The sequence below is a fragment of the Megalobrama amblycephala genome, linkage group LG18 (assembly GCF_018812025.1).
Source record: "Megalobrama amblycephala isolate DHTTF-2021 linkage group LG18, ASM1881202v1, whole genome shotgun sequence".
Lineage (NCBI taxonomy): Eukaryota > Metazoa > Chordata > Actinopteri > Cypriniformes > Xenocyprididae > Megalobrama > Megalobrama amblycephala.
In genome coordinates this window covers 25,626,363-25,646,470 of record NC_063061.1, presented here as the reverse complement: position 1 = coordinate 25,646,470, position 20,108 = coordinate 25,626,363, and the positions used below count along the sequence as shown (strand labels likewise).

Below are 20,108 nucleotides of genomic sequence, written 5' to 3'. Positions count from 1 at the left end.
AATTTCAACTTTTTATGTTATGATTTATCTTATCTCGCCTTTTTATGCAATAATTTCGACTGTAAATGTCAGTTTAGTTTGTCATTTTTGACTTTCTGTAATCAATAATTTTGACTTGTCAATGAAATTAAAAAGTAAAAACTGACATTTAGTCACAATTTCTATCTAATCATAATTTTGACTTTCATTTTTGACTAATAATTTCGACTGTAAATGTAATTTTGTGTTATAAAATGGACTTTGTCACATTCTCGACTTGTCATAATTTTGATTTGTGTAATATATATAATTGACATTTTGAAAACATTTTAAATGTTTTGAGAATGTTCAGAAATAACATTTTGAACACTTGATGTTAACAAACATATATTTGACAGGTTTGATGTTTTTATAAGACACGTGCAGTTACAGACACAGTTACAAAACATTTACTGTGGGATCTTAATAAATCCTTATCATCATCATCATCATCATCATTATTGAGGAATATTATGTCAATCATCTGTATCTCTGCAGGCCAAAGTGAACTGATACAGAGTCTCGCTCTGCTGGTGTGTGAGTGTTTATGGAGGACGGTGACGTGTGTGTCACCTGTGCAGGTATATAAGAGCGTCTGAACGGGTTCCTGCTCATCTTCATCTTCATCATGAGGGGTCTGGTTCTGCTCTTCATCAGCGGTGTGTTCTGCAGCATCAGCGCTCAGCCTCGACCCTGCGGTGATTCCTTCATTCACTCACTCATCATTATTATTTCATCATTAAACTCTTGATTAACGAGCTGTTTCCCTCTAGAGTCTCCGGCTCAGTATGTGGGCAGCATGTCTATGGTGAGGGAATCCTCTTCATCCATTCACACTCTTCTCAACAAAACTCTAAAAGAGTGCATTTTAATTGGCACTGGCGAAATTATGACTCAAAAAGTCAATTATGACATACAAAGTTTTAATTATGAGATTAAAAGTCTACTTTGTGTCATAATTATGACTAATTTACTAATTAATAATTTAGACTTTTTATTAGTCATTTCAACTTGTCATAATTTTGCCTTTTTAATGTCATAATTCAGAATTTTTATGCAATAATTTCAAATGTAAATGTCATTTTGACTTTTTAAAACTTTTAAAGTCAACTGACTTTTTGTCATAATTAATTTTTTAATGTCATAATTTTTACTTTTTATGTTGATATTTTGACTTTGTCATATCTCACCTTTTTATGTAATCATTTAAACTATAAATGTCACACTTTTGTGCAATTTTTATGCAGTAATTTCGACTGTAAATGTGATCATTTTAACTTGTTATAATTATGACTTTTTCCTCATATTCTCAACAGTAAATGTCAATTTTGGCTTTTTACTATTTTAATTATGACTTAAATTTTTGTCATGATTTCGTTTCACTGTCTTAATTTTGACTTTTTAGTGTTGTGATTATGACTTTTTGTAATAATTTCAATCTAGTATGTCATAATTTTAATTTTTCTCATAATCCTTATTTATGCAATAATTTTGTCTGTAAATGTCATAATTTTGACTTTTTGCTATTGTAATTATTACTTAAATTTTTGTCATGATTTCGTTTTAGTAGGCCTGTCAATTTTGACTTTTATGTCATAATTCAGAATTTTTATTCAATAATTTCAAATGTAAACGTCATTTTGACTTTTTTGACTCATAATGACTTTTAAAGTCAACTTTTTATGTTGATATTTTGACTTTTTTATGTCATATCTCGCCATTTTTTATGTAATCATTTAAACTATAAATATCACAATTTTTGCAAAATTTTCTTGCAATTTTTATGCAATAATTTTGACTGTAAATATGATAATTTTAATTTGACATTTTCCTCATATTCTCGACGGTAAATGTCAATTTGGACTTTTTGCTATTGTAATTATGACTTAAATTTTTGCCATGATTTCATTTTACTATGCCATAATTTCAACATAATTTTGTATGTCATTTTTTTGCCATAATTTAGTTTTTAATGCCATAATTTCAATTTTTTATGTTATGATTTGTTTTTATCTTGCCTGTTTATGCAATAATTTCAACTGTAAATGTCATAATGTTTTTCATTTGTCATTGTCTTTGACTTTTTATGTAATCATTTTTACTTTTTAATAACATAATTTCGACTTATTGTCATAATTTTGACTTTTTATGCAATAATTTCGACTTTAAATGTCAATTTTTACTTTTTAATGTCATAATTTGACTTAAGTCATAATTTCGACTTTTATGTAATCTAACCATAATTGTGACTGTCAACATTACATTTACAGTCAACTGTTTATGTAATAATTTCGACTGTAAATGTAATTTTGACTTGTTATCAGATTGACTCTCATATTCTCGACGTTTTGAGTCGTAACTGTGACGTCACTCAAGCATGGCGTGTTTTTGCTGTTTGTCCTCCAGACGGCCGCTGATGGAATCATCACCTCCGCCGCCACATACTCGTACGACGCTCACGCTCAGCAGATCCGCGTCAGAAACTACATGACCATCTTCAACGAGACCATCCTGATGGATCTGCTCATGCACTTCAAACAGGTGACTAAACCGACCAATCCACTCGCACACGCCACTGAGGATCCGTTCGTCAGAGAACCTTCAGTGATCAGAACTTAGTGTGAAGAACATTTGAATGATTGGAAAGATTCCACGGATGTTAAAGGTTCCTCATGGGACCATCAGAAGCTCTCATGAACATCTGGGTTGGATTCGTTCTTCACAGTGATGTAACTCTGGTTCACAGGGCGTGATGTACGAGATCGATTACTCGCGCCTGCGGTGTGAGAAGAAGGCTCTGGAGACGTCCTTCCACCCCACACGGGTCCCGGCCGACGCCGCCTTCATGGGTCAGGTGATCCTGGGAACCACGTCCGTTGCCGGCCTGGGTCTGTTGACCAACTCCTGGGTCGGAGAGATTCCAGAGATCCAGGGTGAGATGAGTGTCTCGTATCTGAGGACATTTGTTGTTGTTTATTACTGTGAGTCTGTAGAATCAGTTCCTGCTCTGAAGAGCTCTACAGGAGACGTTTAACTCTGATCGTGTGTCTCGTCTTCAGCTCAGTACATGCTGACCTTCGCCGAGTTCACCTGCCTGCCCATCAGCGCGTCCGTCTTCACGCCGCAGACCGGGTGGATCACTATGAGGTCCAACACACACACACACACACACACACACACACACACACACACACACACACACCACCATCAGTGTTTAATATTTCATTAATGTCTCTCTGGTTTCTCAGCTTCTACAATCATCTGCTGGGCGTCCAGAACCCTCAAGACTTCGTCCCGCCGTTCTTCTGTCCCGCATCGGCTTCAGACGAACATCTGCCCAAGACCAACTTCCTGAAGGCCGTCCGTCCGTCTCCGTCTAAAGACCAGGACTCCAGCAGGAAGAACTGATCTTTAAGATGTTCTGATCTCTGTCCGCAGTGAATAAACTCAAACATCTTCATCAGAAGGTTTAATGTCTTCATTTCGACTCCATCTGGAGCTTCTGAAGGACGTTTCCAAACACAGAAATATAAAACACTGAACCGTTCAGTCACTGAAGACTCGTGAACCCTGAACACACTCATGATCGTGCGTGAAAGCATCTATTGATATGTATTTCATTGATCACATGATATGTAATAAAACAATGAAGATCTGACCTGAACGACAGATATGCATCATATCAAGTTCATTAGCTGGTGTTAAAACTGCATAAACCAAAAGAATGTGTAAAAATTGAATTGCATATAACATTTCAAATACATAAATCTTAAATTTATGCCTAAATATTATTTAGAGTGTGTTGAACAGATTCAGTAAATCTCTGAATCTTCATCATATCATGTTTTACCAGATACATTTACAGAATTACAGCCAAAATCCTGATTATCATCATCATTATTACTGAAATGATTATTTTATAAAGCTGAAATAACTCATTCATCACGTGAGTTTTTGAACAATATTTCAATCATTTTTCAGTGTGAATCTTGTTCAGATGGCGTGCTGAACTTGATCTGCTGTTTCTCGTTTTGTGAAATCCCACGATGACATCATTCAACAGGAAGTTGCATCATTGTTACAGCAGTAATGATCAGTGTTCGTTTGGTTCCTCGTCTTACAAACACATTAAACACGAGCAGAATCCACCCGCTCTGATTCCATTTTCATGCTTTCGTCCCCAAAACATTATCATTTTATTTTTATTTCCTGTTTGTTTTCTTATTCAAAGTCATTTTTGTGTATTATCACTGTCTGAAACGAACTAAAACTTAATAATTGCACTTAAAAGATAAAGAACAGACAAGAAACTAAAATACTCGAGTGAAAGTTAAACGTTTCCACATTCAAATAGTAAAAAGTGAAGCTTTTCTGAAATTCACTGCTGAAATCAATCAGTTTTCTCATTTTCATGAACTTTCAAACTCAAAGCAATATTTTGAAATTCTTGCCTGAATTTTGATCATTTCTGTCATTTTTATCAGATATTTTGATTTCAGTTTCAGTTTAGTTCCCAAGGCAACATTTCTCATTTCTAAAGGATTTATTTTATTTCAGTTCATGTTTTTTCAGTAGTTTTGGTTTCAGTGCATTGCATCATGGGATACAGTCCTCTCAGAAAACACACCAACCACAGCTTTGGCAGATATAGATATGTATTTATAGTTTTCTTTTTTTTTTTTCATACCAGATAAATAAAAAGTTAACAATACAATCTGGTCACTATTACATGTCGAGTCCGTGTGATAATAATGACCAAATCAAAGCATGATTGTCACTCAGTGTGCTTCACAAAAATCAGTCAATGAATAAATTATCTGGCCAACTTCAACTATTTACAGTATAAACAAACGATCACGAACACGAGCTTTGGATCTTCGGACGATTTCAGCAGTTTCTCCATCATCGTTCCACACAAACACACAATATGAGGATATGACTGTACATGCCGAGAGTTAATAAACCAAAGGACAAAAGCAACCGACGTGAAAACAATGATAGAAACGAACATCCGCGCGACGTGGCATTCCACACAAACACCGACACGTGAGGCTGTGGTCCGGCGAGGAGACGGGAAACGGGAACTGGTCTGCGTTCTCTTCCTCGTGACATCATCAGAGTCTCAGACGTTCCTGCGATTCAGTGTCCGGGGAACAGGAGAAGGTCGAGGAGAAGAACGGGACGCACACTTTACCCAGAATTCAAGTATTCCAGCGCCACTTCATAGCAGAACTTGTACTGATCCTACAGGAGAAACACACACACACACACACCAGCAGGGGTCAGTGTCTGCACACACACTCCAACACACCAGCATTCCCTGATCACTCTGGGAAATAAAGGTGATGTCAGAGAAGAACCTGTTTTCTTATAGTCTCAAAAATAAAGGTTATAAAATCAGGTTTGATGCCATTCCTGGTTCTCCAAAGAACTTTTCAGTGATCAAATCTTAAAGGATTAGTTCACTTTCAAATTAAAATGTCCTGATAATTCACTCTCCTCCATGTCATCCAAGATGTTCATGTGTTTCTTTCTTCAGTGGAAAAGAAATTAAGAGGAAACCATTCCAGGATTTTTCTCCATATAGTGGACTTCACTGGGGTTCAACGGGTTGAAGGTCCAAATGTCAGTTTCAGTGCAGCTTCAAAGAGCTCTACATGATCCCAGACGAGGAATAAGAGTCTTATCTAGAGAAACCATCAGACATTTAATAAAATAAATATACTTTTTAACCACAAATGCTCGTCTTGCACTGCTCTGTGATGCTCCACGCATGACGTAATCATGTTGGAAAGGTCTTGGATGACATGGAGGAGAGTAAATTATCAGGACATTTTCATTCTGAACTGGTTCATTAACAGAACCTTTTTTCCTCCAAACTTGATCATTAATTTAATAATCTAAAGAATCTTGGAAAGGTTTCATGGATGTTAAAATTTCTTCATGGAATCATTGATCCCAATAAATAATCTTTATTTTTCAGAGTGATCGTATAAATGCAGACATGAAACAAACACTAGTATTATTATCTTAAATTAACAAAAAAATGTTTGTCGTTATTTTCTATCATTTCAGAGTCTTTAAAACACTGTGATTTCCACAAATCAAATAAATGTGAATGAAATCACAGAATCCAGTCATAAAAATAGAATTTACAGAATAACAAGTTTTAAAAATTTCTCTGATTACCAAGTTTATAATCTACGATAAGTTTGATGATTTAATACATTATTAAATGTTTTTTGAAATCTTTTTCGATGATAATTAAACAGAACAATTAAAATGCCATGAAAACGACACTGGTGTCACATGACTGAACGCATCATCATCATCACTATGACATCATCATAAGTGAACGATCGTTTGCTTCTGATCTCACATAGACTGACACACATTCAGAAAGTTGATCATGTTCAGTCATTAATGACATCACACGGGTCACATGATGATGTCTGACACTCACCAGCAGATCCACCATGTTGGGTTTGTTGTTTCTCAGTGTTTTGACGGCGTGAAACACGTCGACCGAGTGCTGGTGTCGTAACATCTCACACACGATACTGATGGCACAGAAGGTCCCGCTGCGGCCGCCGCCGTTACTGTACGAACACACACACACACACACACACACACACACACACACACACACACACAAACACACACACACACACACACACACATGTTGTTTTTGAGCTCTACTAGAACAGCTTTTCATAATTTTCCCTCTTATTCTACAAACCCGAAGCTAAAGTCAGTGACATGTAGTGACGTACAGTCAGCAGAACGTCTGTGTGTGTGTGTGTGTGTGTGTGTGAAATGTCCTAGCAGTTTCTGAGTGAGAACAGTGTTTTGCTGAAGTCTCCTCTGTGAACACTAGGTGGCGCTGCAGTACCGTTCACAAACACTAGAGCTCAAATCCCATCATCCCTCCCAGTTCCTCTCAGAGTTTCCGTCTCTCTCATGAACTCCTGCAGAACGTGTTTAATCTGCGGCGGTCGTTCAGTTCGGCGCTCCGAGGGTTTAGAGTCGAGATGTTTATTTCAGGATAAACACGACAGGGAGGAGCGACGAGATGGAATCTGTCTAACGAGGATCATGTGACTCCAGCGGATATCTGGTGCGTTTAAAGTCCCCATGAAATCAAAATTCACATCATTTTTATGGAATATTTCAGTGTTTATTCTGAATGATTTATCGGTTATTGATTTAAATTCATGTTCTGGTAATCTTGAATCAGAATATCTTCCTCTTGCAGCATCTCTTCTCTTCTCTGATGATGAGGGCGGGGCAACCTGTCACTCACATGAGATCCACCAATAGCAAACCACCACCATCCAATCAATTCCCCACAGACAAAATCAAGCCCCGCCCCACATTTGTTCTTGTTTGCAAATCCATTTCCCTCGGATATACGACACAATAGAGAAGAAAAGATGAGTGTAACTATCACTAATGCATGTGTGTGTGTGTGTGTGTGTGTGTGTGTGTGTGTGTGACTCACAGGCAGTGAACGACCGTCCGTCCCTCTCCTCCGTCATACTCCTCCTGCCATTTGTCCACCTGTCGGATGAGCTTGAGGAAGGAGCGTTTGGACACGGGCGTGTCGCGGTACATCGGCCAGCCCAGGAACTGGAACTGCTGCACCATCCGGTACCCGTCCTGCGGCTGAACGCAAACAACACCATCAGATTCATGACGATAAACCCATGAGGAAGTGTGTGTGTGTGTGTGTGTGTGTGTGTGTGTTACGTACCCGTGCGGCGTTATAGATCCGGAATATCCTGCTGATGATGTCCTCCTCCAGATCCGCCGACACAAACTCCACCTGGATGGGGCCGTGACGGTGAACGCCGTTCTCAGGCCAGTACTGCGGACACAACTGAACACAGAGCAGAGACACACACACACACATAGAAATACATACATAAATAAAAGTCAAGTCTAGAAATGTTTTCTAATCAAATCCCAAACACAATTACATGTTCACTTTAAGCATGCAGCTTTTTAATTACTGATTTAAATATGATAAATGTGACTTTAATTCAAGAATAAAGGTTATTAATTAATAATGAATTATATCAATGATTTATATCAATGACAAATCATTAAATTGTAAAAAAAGTTATATATATATATATATATTATAGAAAATATATTCTACAAAATAAAAATATTAATATTATATAAAAATGTACAATTAAAATAAATCAATTTAAAATAAAAACCAAAATAGTTAATAATTAATTATATCAATTAGTTTTTTTAATCAAAGACAAATTAATTAAATCATAAAAATAAGTTCTATAAATTACATATATTATATAAAATATACAATTATTATTATAGAAAATATATTTTTATTATATAAAATAACAGATCAAAATAAAAACACTTACTATTAATTAACTGAACTATAAAAATGTACAATAATTTAAAAATAAAAATGAGCAAATTAATTAATTAATTAATTAATTATATCAATGATTTTTATCAAAGACAAATAATTAAATTATAAACAAATAAGTTACATAAATTATATATTTATGTTACATAAAATATAAAATTATATAAAATAAAAAAATATATGATAAAAAATAATAGATCAACACTTAGTAATAATTAAACCATAAAAATGTATAATTAAAATAAATCATTTTAAAATAAAAACAAGCAAAATAATCAATAATTATATCAATGCATTTTTATCAAAGACAAATAATTAAATCATAAAAATAAGTTACATAAATTATATACTTATATTAAATAAAATCTAAAAATTATTATATAAAATATATAAATAAAAAATATTAATTATATATCAATATAATTTTATTATAATTTTAATTGTATAATATTATTAATTATATATTAATTATATATCTATATATTATAGATCAAAATAAAATACTAATAATTAATTAAGCCATAAAAATGTACAATTAAAATAAAATTAAAATATCATTTTGAAATAAAACAAGCAATTAATAATTAATCATATCAATGATTTTTTATCAAAGATTTATTAATTAATTAAATCATAAAAAAAGTTATATAAGTAAGTTATATATATATATATATATATATATATATATATATATATATATATATATATATATATATATATATATATAAATGTAAAATGATCAATGTTTTATTTCATCAGAGGACCGTGAACCCACTGATGTGTTGTTAATTTACTGATAAAAATCTCTAATAAAGTTGTCGAATCGCTGCTTTATTCCCTTCCCATGGGTTCAGCCTCTGGTCAGGTGTGCGTCTCACCTGCGCGGGGTCCACGTCGTTCAGCATCACGATAGACGTGCAGTGATAGTCCAGCACCAGCCGCCAGAAGTCTTTGACCGTGTTGGGCAGAGGATGCTGGGTGACGATGAACGCAGACGGCTGCTTGTAGCTCTGTGAAGATGATGGAGAGAGAAAAACATCTTATTTCCACCTCACTGTCTGCCTGACTAATCGTCTGGAGAAGTTCTGCGTTCAGCCGCTTGTTTACGCACACGTCCCGTGTTTCATTACCACCGCTGGCACTTCCATTTACTGGAATGAAAACAAATGTGCCGTCGCCTGTTTCACAAACAAACGCTTCCCAGTCGATTGTGTTCCCTCGCTCTTATGGATTGCTCTTAGCCATTTTCCTGACAATGAAATGAATCAATTCCATCTGTTTGTGAATCATTTTCATTGAGCACATAATCGCGTGCGCAGCGATTCACATCTATCAGAGACGTCACGGCGTTACTATAGAGACTCGACTGGAGCTACAGGTAACTAGTCACATGACGTACGTCCATGAGCGCGGCGTTGATGTAGTTGCTGCTCTCTCCGTCGATGGTGATGAGGAAGGGCAGGCAGCGGTCGGGAGGAAGGACGTCCATGCAGCGGTTCTTCTCGTGGTTCCGCGGCAGCAGAGCGATGCTGCAGTCCTCCACGCGTAACGTCGGCGTCACCATGTTCAACGTCTGCCCGAACACACATAACACATTTAAATCATTAAAATCAAACATTATTATTATTATTATTACTCTGAATGAACACTGACCCTGAACTCCTCTTTGATCTGGCTGGAGTTGGTCTGCGGGTCCAAGCGGTTCATGTCGTAATAGACCGAGCGAAGCTGATTGGCCGGGATTGTGGTGTCGCCGCAAAGACACGCCTCCAGGATGGCGTCGTGGATGAACACATACTGCTCCTGAAACATCAATAAATCAATGACAGATCAATTCACCCATCAGAGCTCACCGATATCATCTGAAGCAGCGATCGATGTCGGCCAATCAAACGAGTTTCAGTCATATGTGATGATGTCATATATATCTTCTGTTTATAAATATTTCGTTTTAAATTTTTGTATTAATAATATGTATTTTACATTTTATTTATTAAATATATTTAAATTTGGGTTCAATTTTATTTAGAAATTTTATGGAACACATGTCCCTGAGTGTCGACGGTCATCTCTCGATCAGACTGACCGCTTGACGCAAATCATTCATGAAGTGACATTTTAAATCTGCCTCAGGTTGTTTCTCTTCCTGTGACGGTCAGATGAAGTCTCAGGTTATACATTCATACTTGATTCTGTTCTTCTTTATTGGAACTCAAGAAGTTTAGTCTAGTATGTCTGAGTGGGCGGGGCTGGAGTGAGAGGGCAGCGTGTGATTGGCTGCGGCTGATGTGAGGATGCGTGTGATTGGTTACCTCCGTCTGGACCATGTTGACCCTGCGAGAGCGCAGTTCTCTGACGCAGTTGTAGATGTCCACCACTCCTTCACGCTCCGCCATGTCCAGCATGATGTCGATGACGATGAAGCATCCGGTGCGTCCCGCTCCAGCGCTGAGGACGACAAACACTCGCTTATTTAACAGAACACACGACACGCAGAATGTGTTTGTGAAGACGAGAGGCTCTGAGCGTCACCTGCAGTGCACCACCATCGGCCCCGCGTTGGCCGGACTCTTGGATTTGACCCTGCGGACGAATCCCAGCAGCCCTGTGGCGTGATACGGCACTCCGTGATCCGGCCAGCCGGTGAAGTGAAACTGCCGGATCTCTCTGATCTCATGAGCTCCTCGCTGCAGAAAACACACACACACACACACACACACAGATGAAGTCATGGCATTGTGTAACACACACACACACACACACACAAACACCTACACACACTCTAATACACAAACAGAGATGAAGGCATGGCATTGTGTTCATGCTCTCTCTCTCACACACACACACACACGCACACACACTAGTACTCTCACACTCACACTACACTCTTGCACACTCGTACTCTCACACATTCATAATCTTGTACTCTCGCACTCACATTCTTGCGCACACTCATACTCTCGCACACTCTTGCACACTTGCATTCTCACACACTCATACTCTCGTACACACACTTATACTCACACTCGTACTCTCGCACACTCTTGCACACTTGCATTCTCACACACTCATACTCTCGTACACACACTTATACTTACACTCGTACTCTCGCATACTCATACTCGTACTCTCGCACACTCATACTCTCGCACACTCGTACTCTCGTACACACACTTATACTTACACTCGTACTCTCGCACACTCATACTCTCGCACACGCACACTTGTACTCACACTCATACTCTCGCACACTCATACTCTCGCACACGCACACTTGTACTCTCGCACACTCATACTCTCGCACACGCACACTTGTACTCACACTCATACTCTCGCACACGCACACTTGTACTCTCGCACACTCATACTCTCGCACACTCGTACTCTCGCACACTCATACTCTCGCACACGCACACTTGTACTCACACTCATACTCTCGCACACGCACACTTGTACTCTCGCACACTCATACTCTCGCACACTCGTACTCTCGAACACTCACACTCTCGCACACACACTTGTACTCACACTCGTACTCTCGCACACTCATAACTCTCGCACACACACTTGTACTCACACTCGTACTCTCGTACACACACTTGTACTCACACTCGTACTCTCGCACACACACTTGTACTCACACTCATAACTCTCACACACACACTTGTACTCACACTCATAACTCTCACACACACACTTGTACTCACACTCATAACTCTCGCACACACACTTGTACTCACACTCATAACTCTCACACACACTTGTACTCACACTCGTACTCTCGTACACACACTTGTACTCACACTCGTACTCTCGCACACGCACACTCGTACTCTCGCACACTCGTACTCTCGAACACTCATACTCTCGCACACACACTTGTACTCACACTCGTACTCTCGCACACTCATATCTCTCACACACACACTTGTACTCACACTCGTACTCTCGTACACACACTTGTACTCATACTCGTACTCTCGCACACGCACACTCGTACTCTCGCACACTCGTACTCTCGCACACTCGTACTCTCGAACACTCGTACTCTCGCACACACACTTGTACTCACACTCATACTCTCGCACACTCATACTCATACTCTAGCACACGCACACTTGTACTCTCGCACACTCATACTCTTGCACACTCGTACTCTCGCACACTCGTACTCTCGAACACTCACACTCTCGCACACACACTTGTACTCACACTAATACTCTCGCACACACACTTGTACTCACACTCATACTCTCGCACACTCATACTCATACTCTCGCACACGCACACTTGTACTCTCGCACACTCATACTCTCGCACACTCGTACTCTCGCACACTCGTACTCTCGCACACTCATAACTCTCGCACACACACTTGTACTCACACTCGTACTCTCGTACACACACTTGTACTCACACTCGTACTCTCGCACACTCATACTCGTACTCTCGCACACGCACACTCATACTCTTGCACACTTATACTCTCGCACACGCACACTCGTACTCTCGCACACTCATACTCTCGCACACTCGTACTCTCGCACACTAATACTCTCGCACACACACTTGTACTCACACTCGTACTCTCGCACACTCATACTCGTACTCTCGCACACGCACACTCATACTCTTGCACACTTATACTCTCGCACACGCACACTCGTACTCTCGAACACTCATACTCTCGCACACTCGTACTCTCGCACACTAATACTCTCGCACACACACTTGTACTCACACTCGTACTCTCGCACACTCATACTCGTACTCTCGCACACGCACACTCATACTCTTGCACACTTATACTCTCGCACACGCACACTCGTACTCTCGCACACTCGTACTCTCGAACACTCATACTCTCGCACACTAATACTCTCGCACACACACTTGTACTCACACTCATACTCTCGCACACACACTTGTACTCACACTCGTACTCTCGCACACTCATACTCATACTCTCGCACACGCACACTTGTACTCTCGCACACTCATACTCTCGCACACTCGTACTCTCGCACACTCGTACTCTCGCACACTCATAACTCTCGCACACACACTTGTACTCACACTCGTACTCTCGTACACACACTTGTACTCACACTCGTACTCTCGCACACTCATACTCGTACTCTCGCACACGCACACTCATACTCTTGCACACTTATACTCTCGCACACGCACACTCGTACTCTCGCACACTCATACTCTCGCACACTCGTACTCTCGAACACTCATACTCTCGCACACTCGTACTCTCGAACACTCATACTCTCGCACACTAATACTCTCGCACACACACTTGTACTCACACTCGTACTCTCGCACACTCATACTCGTACTCTCGCACACGCACACTTGTACTCTCGCACACTCATACTCGTACTCTCGCACACGCACACTCATACTCTTGCACACTTATACTCTCGCACACGCACACTCGTACTCTCGCACACTCGTACTCTCGAACACTCATACTCTCGCACACTAATACTCTCGCACACACACTTGTACTCACACTCATACTCTCGCACACACACTTGTACTCACACTCGTACTCTCGCACACTCATACTCTCACACACACACTTGTACTCACATTCATACTCTAGCACAGACACTTGTACTCACACTCATACTCTCGCACACACACTCGTACTCACACTCGTACTCTCGCACACTCATACTCTCGCACACACACTTGTACTCACATTCATACTCTAGCACAGACACTTGTACTCTCGCACACTCATACTCTCAAACACACACTTATACTCACACTCATACTCTCGTACACACACTTATACTCACACTCATACTCTCGTACACACACTTATACTCACACTCATACTCTTGCACACTCATACTCTCGCACACATACTTGTACTCACACTCATACTCTCGCACACTCATACTCTCGTACACACACTTATACTCACACTCATACTCTCGTACACACACTTATACTCACACTCATACTCTTGCACACTCATACTCTCGTATACACACTTATACTCACACTCATACTCTTGCACACTCATACTCTCGTACACACACTTGTACTCACACTCATACTCTCGCACACTCATACTCTCGTATACACACTTATACTCACACTCATACTCTCGCACACACACTCGTACTCTCGCACACTCATACTCTCGTACACACACTTATACTCACACTCATACTCTCGCACACACACTTGTACTCACACTCATACTCTCGCACACTCATACTCTCGTACACACACTTATACTCACACTCATACTCTCGTACACACACTTATACTCACACTCATACTCTCGCACACTCATACTCTCGCACACATACTTGTACTCACACTCATACTCTCGCACACTCATACCCTCGTACACACACTTATACTCAGACTCACACTCTCGCACACACACTCGTACTCTCGCACACTTATACTCTCGTACACACACACTTATACTCACACTCATACTCTCGCACACTCATACTCTCGTACACACACTTATACTCACACTCATACTCTCGCACACTCATACTCTCGCACACATACTTGTACTCACACTCATACTCTCGCACACTCATACTCTCGTACACACACTTGTACTCACACTCATACTCTCGCACACTCATACTCTCGTACACACACTTATACTCAGACTCATACTCTTGCACACACACTTATATTCACACTCATACTCTTGCACACTCATACTCTCGCACACACACACTCGTACTCTCGCACACACACTCGTACTCTCGCACACACACTCATACTCTCGCACACTTGTAATCTTGTACACTCGTACTCTCGCACACACACACACACACATAAAATGAATCTAGTGTAGTTTGATTATAGTGTAGGTGTTCATGTTGAACCTTTTCCACAGCGAAGGTTCGAATGACGTATTCAGACAGCAGCTGCGTCTCGATGAGCGTCACCTTCATGTCTCTGTAGATCTCAGTGTCGTCGGGCCAGTACTTACAGCACTTCACCTATAAAAACACACAGACGGGTTCACGACGAGCTGTTTGATCAAACCCCACACGAGTTTATGAAAACACCAGAGTCTCTAAACAACCTGCTGAAACACGAGATACTGTACAGAAGCGCAAACATCAGCGCAGCAGCAGCTTCACGCCGGCACACGATCACTTCAATGTCCCAGATCTGTGACGGCCTCTGCTGCAGATCATCCCAGACTAATTACCCAGGTTAACCCTTCCATAACCAGACCGCACCTCCTGAGACTCAAACCACCAATCTCCAATCAGTCAAACTCATTAATGAAGTCAATCAGTTCATCGTTCTCTCCGTTTATCTGTCCATCTGTTTGTCATCCGTTTATTAGCACCCATCCGGTCTTCATTATTATCGTGTTTTCTTTCTACGGGTCTATTAAGACGACTCTAATTGGCGGGATAATTGCGCTCTAATGGCTGAGCATATTTCTCATTGGAAAGCATCTCAGTCGCCGTCAGGCCGGAAAAACAAAGGGCCGTGATGCTATCGGCACCATCCTAATTATCATTAGAGCATCTCTAAATGAGGGCGCATTAATCACGTAATGACTTATTTACATATTCAGTCACACACTTCCTGAAGCTCACTGCCGTCACGGGAAAACAACAAACACACGGAAAAATACAGAACAGAATGTCAAAATGGCTGTTTGTAATAATGATTGAGAGTGAATTCTTCCCCAAAACAGAAGAATTAGAAAAGAAAACTAATGAAGTTTTACACATAGAGGGTTAGAGAAGACACTATTTTTAACAGGTCTGAACCACGCTGAACGCTGTGACATTGTGAGGTTCAGGGTTTCTGGCCTACTTCTATCACGCTCTAATTTCAACTGTCGGTGAGGAGCGAATCCAGCAGAATTCCTCCATTCACACTGTAACGGCTTATTAATGACTCGAATGTTATTCCAAACGAGACCCTTTTGTTCTTGTCAGATATTAAGATGGGGCTTTAAAAATCCCATTAGTTCCGAGCGGCAGATTTCCGCTGAGATTTGATCCCCTTCTCGCCACAGGCTCTTACAGCACAATGGTGTCGCTCGCGTCGCCTCGGTCCCTTCCACAGATTTGAGTTTCTTCACAAATCGACACCGAGATTCAGAGATGATCACAGCGCTGCTGTCTTCAGATTAGAGCGGATGAAGTCAGTCTTTTATCCAGGATAATCTTCCTCTAACAGGGCTAACTTTACCCGCCTGAGAACAGCAGTGCTGACGCTTCACACTCCAGTAATCTGCTTACAGATGACCAGACGCATTATGGAGGAGTTATTAGCACACACACACAGACCAACAGAACAACTGAGCTGGAAACGGTTCATCTGATCACTTACAGGAAGGTTTGTTATTGGGAACTGGAGCTAAAACTGTAAAAAAGCATTTCTGTTTCTTGAAATAAAAAAGAAAAGAAATGGAAACTAAAACAGATCCTCAAGAAGCATTGTGAGAAATGGGGGTTGTGAGGTTCAACAGATGTCCAGGAGCCGCGGATACGGTGAGTGTTTCCTGTTTGCCGGCTGGAAAGACATATTTTCCGACACAACAGGTCTGGTGTTGCTCTTAATTAGCGGCTCAATTAGATCAGGGTGAACGAGATCACACACTCCTTTCATGTCTGTTCTCAATCTAATCCTGTAATGTGGATCCATAGAGTGACAACGTCAGCGAAAATTAAATAGACCGTCTTTGATTAGGACAGTGTGTGTGTGTGTGTGTGTTTGGACGGTGTCCCGCTCTTCTTCTTGTCCAGTTGTTGGCAGCGTCTGCGCGTCCAGAAGAAAGCCGAGGCCAGCTTGGTGTGAATATGGTGAATCCGGGAGAATTCCCAGAGTTCATCAGCGAGGAGCCGGAGCAGATGGTGGCGTTGATGAGACAGCGGCGGCTCGACTCTCTCAGCTACTTGAAAGCCTCGGCGAAGAATGCAGCGGCCCGTCGGGAGGAATCTCACGTCTTCTGAACAACAGCAGTGACCAGATGTGTGCGCGAACACCGGCAGACGCCAACTGGCCTTTTATTTTGCTTTTAGACAGTGATATTGGAAGAAATTACTTCGGATGAGAATGAGATTCATCAAGAGGTCCAACCTGCATTTAGTGGAGTTACACTTTTGTCAAGTTTTGGTTTTATTGTTTTTATTATTATTATTATTAGTTATTTTAAGTTAAAGTAAATGAAAATGAAATGCTGCCTTTGCAACTAGCTCTCAAGTAAATAAATTATTTTATTTTAAAGGGTTAGTTCACCCAAAAATGAAAATATTGTCATTGATTACTCACCCTCATGTCGTTCCACACCCGTAAGACCTTCGTTCATGTTCAGAACACAAATTAAGATATTTTTGATGAAATCCGATGGCTCAGTGAAAAAAAAAAAAAAAACAAAATAACGACTTATATAGTGATGGCCGATTTCAAAACACTGCTTCAGGAAGCTTCGGAGCGTTATGAATCTTTTGTGTTGAATCATGATTCGGATCACGTGTCAAACCGCCAAACTGCTGAAATCACGTGACTTTGGCGCTCCGAACCGCTGATTCGACACAAAAGATTCATAACGCTCCGAAGCTTCCTGAAGCAGTGTTTTGAAATCGGCCATCACTATATAAGTTGTTATTTTGTTTTTTTGGTGCACCAAAAATATTCTCGTGGCTTTATAATATTAATATTGAACCACTGTACTCACATGAACTGATTTAAATATGTTTTTAGTACATTAATGGATCTTGAGAGAGGAAATGTCATTGCTGGCTATTGCAGGCCTCACGGAGCCATCGGATTTCATCAAAAATATCTTAATTTGTGTTCTGAAGATGAACGAAGGTCTTACGGGTGTGGAATGGCATGATGAAGAGTAATAAATGACATTATTTTCATTTTTGAAACCCTTTAAGTAACGAAAATGTTTTCTCATGAGTGCCATGCTCTACTGTTTGAGTACAGAAAAGTGCTTTTCCACACTTCTTTTGTTTAAAATGTTATAATACTGTTTATAATATTCATAATTTGGTAAAAAAAACATCCCACTCCCTCTGACCCACTCGCTGTCCGTCATTGGTCAGTCAAACTGATAGCCCCGCCCCAAACTCACATGTGAAATTGACATGTCGAGGCACACAAACAAACAGATCAATGTCGTGAAAGTGTCACTAGGTGTGTTTCCATTCAAAGTTGCGAATTTGCAAAAACTTCTTGCAAAATTGGAATATGGCATTAAACATTTGCAAATCCAGTGTTTCCATCCCATGTGTTTGAGAGAACAAAATTGTCACTTCCTGGGAAATTGGTGCAAAATATTAGTATTTTAAATATAATAAAAATATGAATAAAAGTGTGAGTTTCTTCAATTGCGCTCTTTTTCTCCTCCATCATAAATGAGTTGGTCTCGAAACACAACAAACGCTGTCATGTGATCTTGCGTTCGGATGCTGGTGTTCGGGAACACAATCGTGTGAGACGCTTCTGGAGGAATTAAACCAAATCATTCTGATGACAGACTTTGACTCGGACGTTTCAGAACCACCAAACCAACATTTGAGATGCTGCGATGCGATTGGTCCGCTGGTTAGTCCAGTTATCCAATCACAGCCTCTGCTGAGGCAAAGTCACATGAGGTTTTAAGGGATTTATTCAGTGAATGTGTTTCCATCGTAGTTTATGAGCATGTCTTCTTATCGGATGCATGTTTTTAGGTGCATTTCGGCTTTTCCATCCAGCAGTATTTATGTGATATATCCCAAAATTCACATAAAAACCAACATCTGAACATCTGAAATCAGACACTCTCTGTCTGTATGTTTAAAGGTCTGGAGAATTATCCTGGATCTTCCCTGAAGGACTTTTGTTTTACACCTCAGATGTTTACAGGCTTCAGGCCGGAGAGATTTCTTTCATTTTGTCTTTAATAAAACCAACAGATCTCAGTTTGTCTCTGATCGGGGAAGAAATTAAACTCCAGAGGATAAACGGGTTCACTCACCCGGCCGACTTCAACCAGATTGGTAACCATGACGATAGTTGCCGTGTTCTCCTGCCAAACCATCCTCCAGAAGTCATAGATGGTCTCCTGCATCGGACCTGAGCGGCAAAAACAAAAGAAAACATATTTCATGGGGAGAAAAATTGCTGGAGACTCCATTTATTAGCTCTGTATTCTTACTGCATGTCAACAACTGACTAAAAACATATAAAATAAATGCAAAACTGTATATTTTCCTTTTGATTTTGGGATGAAATGTGAGCTGGACGCAGAGATAACGCCATAAACACACAGTAAACATAACGCAGAGCAGAAGTCACAGAGCCGCCGCTCTTTGTCGGATTACTGAACATGTTCAAACGGCTCATTCACGAATGCATGGAAACGAGCGGGAGCAGATTTGTGCGTCTGCGTTTCCATTAAAGCTCCAAATCAACTTAATAAGGGCAACATGTAAGTCAGCAGCCAGTAATAAGAGCGCAGCCAAAGGAATTAAAATCACACGTTTAATTAATTCTAATTAGCATTGTTTTTAATCAACAAGCAAATTCCAAAATGACTTTTGACAAGCTAATTAGCTCATGCAAATCTGCGCTCACGTTCTCCGGCGCTGATGCTTTCGCTCGGAGCCGGAGTAAATCACATCCGGCAGGAAAACACGAGTGAGACGGAGGACTTGACATATTC

General features: G+C 40.2%; 2 protein-coding genes across 19 annotated transcripts in view; one reads left to right on the top strand and one right to left on the bottom strand.

Moving 5' to 3' along the window:
* The first annotated feature begins 335 nt into the window (after positions 1 to 335).
* On the top strand, positions 336 to 4,186 carry LOC125252231 (ependymin-like). The gene is made up of 6 exons (XM_048165393.1): positions 336 to 716; positions 792 to 826; positions 2,425 to 2,559; positions 2,765 to 2,951; positions 3,078 to 3,165; positions 3,267 to 4,186. Exons 1-6 carry the CDS (start codon positions 647 to 649, stop codon positions 3,424 to 3,426), a joined length of 675 nt encoding a protein of 224 aa, XP_048021350.1. The 5' UTR covers positions 336 to 646; the 3' UTR covers positions 3,427 to 4,186.
* Positions 4,187 to 4,542: 356 nt separating this feature from the next.
* Positions 4,543 to 20,108, bottom strand: part of ptprma (protein tyrosine phosphatase receptor type Ma) — a 191,172-nt gene continuing 175,606 nt past the window's right edge. For all 18 annotated transcript variants that reach the window (XM_048165369.1, XM_048165371.1, XM_048165375.1 and 15 more), the window contains 11 exons: positions 19,422 to 19,519; positions 15,304 to 15,420; positions 10,955 to 11,109; positions 10,735 to 10,870; positions 10,076 to 10,225; positions 9,822 to 9,995; positions 9,301 to 9,432; positions 7,772 to 7,897; positions 7,520 to 7,683; positions 6,482 to 6,617; positions 4,543 to 5,262 (listed from right to left, as the gene is read on the bottom strand). In XM_048165369.1, coding sequence (XP_048021326.1) covers positions 5,209 to 5,262; positions 6,482 to 6,617; positions 7,520 to 7,683; positions 7,772 to 7,897; positions 9,301 to 9,432; positions 9,822 to 9,995; positions 10,076 to 10,225; positions 10,735 to 10,870; positions 10,955 to 11,109; positions 15,304 to 15,420; positions 19,422 to 19,519 — 1,442 coding nt within the window. In that variant the 3' untranslated portion in view covers positions 4,543 to 5,208. The remainder of the gene's footprint in view (positions 5,263 to 6,481; positions 6,618 to 7,519; positions 7,684 to 7,771; positions 7,898 to 9,300; positions 9,433 to 9,821; positions 9,996 to 10,075; positions 10,226 to 10,734; positions 10,871 to 10,954; positions 11,110 to 15,303; positions 15,421 to 19,421; positions 19,520 to 20,108) is intronic.

Excerpts from the sequence above, each read along its gene's own strand:
- LOC125252231 (XM_048165393.1), top strand. The coding sequence starts at position 647 with ATGAGGGGTCTGGTTCTGCTCTTCATCAGCGGTGTGTTCTGCAGCATC. Across the intron at positions 717-791 it reads CGCTCAGCCTCGACCCTGCG|AGTCTCCGGCTCAGTATGTG; the intron begins GTGATTCCTTCA and ends GTTTCCCTCTAG. Across the intron at positions 3,166-3,266 it reads ACCGGGTGGATCACTATGAG|CTTCTACAATCATCTGCTGG; the intron begins GTCCAACACACA and ends CTGGTTTCTCAG.